Source organism: Colletes gigas, unplaced genomic scaffold (genome assembly GCF_013123115.1).
Source record: "Colletes gigas isolate AHSC1104 unplaced genomic scaffold, ASM1312311v1 Colletes_gigas_Sc00026, whole genome shotgun sequence".
Classification (NCBI taxonomy): Eukaryota; Metazoa; Arthropoda; class Insecta; order Hymenoptera; family Colletidae; genus Colletes; species Colletes gigas.
Genome location: NW_025106655.1, coordinates 2,318,259 through 2,323,093, shown reverse-complemented (window position 1 = coordinate 2,323,093; position 4,835 = coordinate 2,318,259). Strand labels below are relative to the sequence as shown.

At 34.7% G+C, this 4,835-nt stretch overlaps 1 protein-coding gene across 1 annotated transcript; it reads left to right on the top strand.

Moving 5' to 3' along the window:
• The first annotated feature begins 3,209 nt into the window (after nt 1-3,209).
• LOC122401617 (CXXC motif containing zinc binding protein) lies at nt 3,210-4,089 on the top strand. Its single transcript, XM_043403854.1, has one exon. It carries the CDS (start codon nt 3,483-3,485, stop codon nt 3,966-3,968), a length of 486 nt encoding a protein of 161 aa, XP_043259789.1. The 5' UTR covers nt 3,210-3,482; the 3' UTR covers nt 3,969-4,089.
• The last annotated feature ends 746 nt before the right edge of the window (nt 4,090-4,835 follow it).

Genomic DNA, 4,835 nt, shown 5'->3' with positions numbered 1-4,835 from the left:
GAGAACGCAATACACACTGACTCGAATTTCGCGTGTCCCTAAAATCAAAACTCTAAAGGACGCAAGCACTGAATTTACTGATCGCATTGCGCGCGGTCATCAAAATTTCTAATTGAAAAAAAAAATTGATTTAGTATTAAATTTAATCGATAAAAAGACGGAAAAATGTAAATATGTATAGGTGCATACTCACTTGTTATAATGAAGCTGATTTTACCAGTATCCAACTTGAAATTTCTTCGATTCCATATTTCGAAGCATCAATGGCGGCCATCCATTGCATGCCGGGTAACGTCCCTTCCAGCCGAATTGCAGCAAAGTCTGTAACAGAAATAAAAGAAAAACTACGATTTAATGCTTAAAATAAATGTATTTATAATTCAATTAAACATCGACTGAACCCGAAATATGGTCTATGAATTGATAATTACGATTACAGATATCATAATTGATGTCGATTAGACACGTAAGAGAACGCGCGATCCTGACTCGACTTTTTTCGCGATTCTGGTTGAATTTCTAATAGACACGTGTTAATATTACATGAAAACACCAAGAGAGATTAAGGGAGAGTACTATGAGCGATTCGGAACATTTAGATTACAATAAATAAAAAGTATATACCTAATTAGACGCGAAGCCTGCCACTGTACTTCATCACCGGACACATTTACCGCGCCAATTGGGTAGCGAGGAGTGGGGAGTGGGGTGAGGGAGTCACGTAGACGTAGAGGGAGTTTCGAATAACTAAAAATAAATAAAGTAGATACGAAAAATAAATGAAATAAATACAAAAAGATACCAAACAAACAATTAATTACTTAATTGTTATACTCGTTATACTCTTGTGACGTCAGAATGCAAGCCGGTCATTGGCTCTGCTTGAACATTGAATATCGATCTGTTATTAGATGCACAAATTACTAGATCGATTGAAATATCTACTTAATAATATATTAATATATTAATTTTTAATCGAAATTTTAATCAATGCTTTTGATATAAATTTTGTGACTTCAACAACAGACGAAAAATATGTATATGGTAGAATACACAAAAATATTAATTTTTCACGACTTCAATAATATTTGTTAGAAGTAATTTTATTCTTATATACCATTGCTAGCATTCTTACGCCAGGATTAGTAATCTGATACACTTGCTCGGTCAGTTGTGTTTATATTCTCGGTCGCCGGTCTCTCGACTTCACCTTGGAGCTGAACTCACGAAATCCTTGTCCGTGTGTCACGAAAAAGTATTATTTTACACGTCTCACTATGCATTATCTGCGTCCTTAATCCGTGTGTTACGGAAAAAATTTACTTCTGACGTCTATTACATAATGGGTCTATGCCTGTACCAGACTCTTTACCACAACTATATCAAGTTCAATGTTACCGACACCGCGTCAAAAAAGATTGGTATGCAAATCTAGTGACAATTAAAATAAATATCTTTAGAAAGTTTAGTAGAAATAAAAGAAACTTTTATATAAGAAACTGATTGCAATTTACGTTGAAAGTTAGTATTCACACATTACATGTTTCTATAATTGTAATTAATATATTTCAATCGATCTAGTAACTATGCATCTAATAACAGATCGATATTCAATGTTCAAGCAGAGCCAATGACCGGCTTGCATTCTGACGTCACAAGAATATAACGACAATTAAGTAATTAATTGTTTGTTTGGTATCTTTTTGTATTTATTTTATTTATTTTTCGTATTTACTTTATTTATTTTCAGTTATTCGAAATATAAAGTTTAACTTTTCCTTCTAAATATACATCGAGAATCGAGACGGATTACGCGACTCCCTCACCCCACTCCCCACTCCTCGCACGGTAGACGTGTCCGATCCTGTTCGTCATTCTTCGTCTGGAAAGTGGTGTGATAAGTGCGTTGACAGTTTCGCGTCTAATTAGGTACGCATTTTTTATTTTTAACCGTTTCTATTCTCTTCGTCATTCTCCATCGATGCATTTATACAATATTAATAAGTGTCTGTTAACAAATTTGTGTTTTATTTCTATTAGAGCCCGTAATTACAATTCAAACACATGAGACGCTTCATTACGGTCAAACGCATTTTTCATTTTTAAGCGTTTCTATTCTCTTCGTCATTCTCCATCGATGCATTTATACAATATTAATAAGTGTCTGTTAACAAATTTGTGTTTTATTTCTGTTACAGTCAAAATTACAACTCAAAGACATGAGACGCTCAAGTACCGTCAAACTACGGTGGAACTACGGTCACGCAATCGACGCGACGCCATAATGCTTTGAGAGTTTGTGAACATGTTTCGACAGGAAACCTGTATCTAAGCGAAAAGGAGTATTTGGCGATGCCCACGTGCGAAAAAATGTAAGTATCCTTCGTATTTTGTTCCGAGTACGCTTAAAAAAATTCTTTGATTCAAATTTTCCTGCATCAAGTTTTCAAATACGGTAGAAACCTTTTCGTTAAAACATTTACTCTTTCTTTCTACAGGATCCTGACATCTCATTATCGTACTTGTGGATCCAGAGAAACTCGGCGATGATTTCGCTGCTGACATTGATGCTGATTTCGCTGATGACTTCGCTGATGACTCCTACTAGCCAATATCGTCGTCCGGGTGCTTGCATTCTACAGTTGGTGAGTCGTATGCTATTTTGTTTCCTCTGGTTCCCAACCATGTTGTAAATAAACGGACGATAAATAATTTCGCGTTTTTTTTCAGAGTAGTGTAGCGTAGAAATACTGATCTCGGATTGCATTAGTGCTGCGAAATGTAAATATTATCGCGATTTTGATTACTTTTAGAGTTGCGATTGGTTATATTTCTCGCGTTTGCTTTTGGTGTAGCGTTGCAAATAATCGCGTTTGTTTTAATTTAGAATTACGACATACATATAGAATGCCCCAAAGGCTGTTCTTGATTATTAATCGCGACTTACTTCCGACGAATAAATTTTCATTCAATCATATCCGTTAATCGATCGATTACTTCAATGAAATTAATCGATCGATGCCCAATTCTGCTTTCATTTCGTTGAAGAACAAAAAGACTTTTTGTAATTCCACTTCCTACCATAATAAGCGCTATAATCGTTTTCTATAGCCTGTTGGTAATGTTACGAGTAAAGTTGCAATGATAATGGGGTTCTAGACCTCCAGAAAAATGGCCAGGAAAAATACATTGGATGTAGCGTCGACTTGTATAGCTCGTCTGTAACTTGTGTATCTCATCTGTGATAATTTTTCAATCAAAAAGACTGTTCAAGAACTTGAAAGATAAAGTTGGTTAGCCCTCTGGTGACGACTACGGTAGTTGTTATCATAGAATCGTAAAAAATCGGAAGAAGGGTTAGGTTAACGTCGCTAACCTCAAATTGGTGTGTTTATCATCATAAATAAGTGAGAATCTGAGAATCCTAGTGTACTTGCATATCGTAAAACGTAGACAGTTTCCGCTGAAAGAAAGTCGACGACATGGTAAAGATAGCGTTGAAAATAAAAGCTACCCTACAAAGCATAGATGAGGTGAAACCTTCGGGACAAGACTTTAGATGGTACCTAAAGTTTACTTGCAGCAGTTGTGGTGAAAAATCCGAAAAATGGAATTACGCGTCTTTGAGCGAATCTACTCCTCTTCAAAAACGAAACGCAGTTACTCATTTCACGAGCAAATGTAAACTTTGTTCTCGCGAAAACTCCATGTCCATTTTGGAAGATACTGTAAAGTCGTACAAGATCGAAAAGGAAGGCGAGTTTCAAACGATAGTGGTATTCGATTGCCGAGGTTTCGAACCCAATGATTTTTCACCAAGAGATGGATGGATTGCTAAAACTGAGAATCACGGAACGACATTTACAGATGTAGATTTATCCGAAGGCGAATGGTCAAATTACTGTGTAAAGACTAAGCAAGTCGTAGGAATTTATGAAGTCGAGCATAAGTTTGAAAGAGTTAAGTAAAAGAAGTTTGTTATTGAATCTCAGACATGCATTACTTCTAAGATTGTTATGGTTTATCGCTGTCCTGTAAGATAACGATTAGGTTTATAGTTACCATAAGATGCTCTATTACAAATATGGATTCCAGATATATTTTTACTATGTAGAATTGGTTTCTCATTTTGTCATTAGATAAGTATATTACGTATGTATGTCTTTATAAATAAAATTTCAAATCTGTATTTTATGTACTTGTTACTTTGCCTAGATGCTTGTAAGCACCAAAAGGTGCATCTGTCTAGTCTGTATTTATAATTTTGCAATTTCTTATACACTGAATAGGGGTGTAGGATACTGTTGACAAAATCACTACACTGTAAGCCATTCGAATTTAGTTTGTACTACCGTTCTGACGGGAATAAATATACCAGGTTGCAAGAACAATCTCTAGGAAATAAATCGACATTTTCAACGATGTAATACAATTTATTTAAAAATGTCCACTTACTTTCATAAGTAAATGAGCCTCAGTACACTCACTGTAGGTAACCACTGTTGATCACTACTGTTGACTAGTGCTGACACCCAGTGAGGAATGTTTAAGCCTCGACCTCTTCTATTTATAACACTTCCGTATTTATCGGTTTATTTGATTTTATAATTTGATCCTATTTTAACTTTATTTAATGGCTTATCTATTTTTGGTTTATTCTTATGAATGATTTGTTACCCCTTAGTCGGTTATTAAATCGAAAGAGATTTATAATACATTTTGTTTAATATTTTACTATTTTAGTAAAAGTGGAAAAAGATGATTCATTTTCAAATATTTTCCTAGTTGGTTTACTTTATTTTTTTATTATTTCATGAATGTTTATGACTTTTTAG

Bases quoted from the DNA above. Each gene is read 5' to 3' on its own strand.
- LOC122401617 (XM_043403854.1), top strand. From the start codon at position 3,483: ATGGTAAAGATAGCGTTGAAAATAAAAGCTACCCTACAAAGCATAGAT.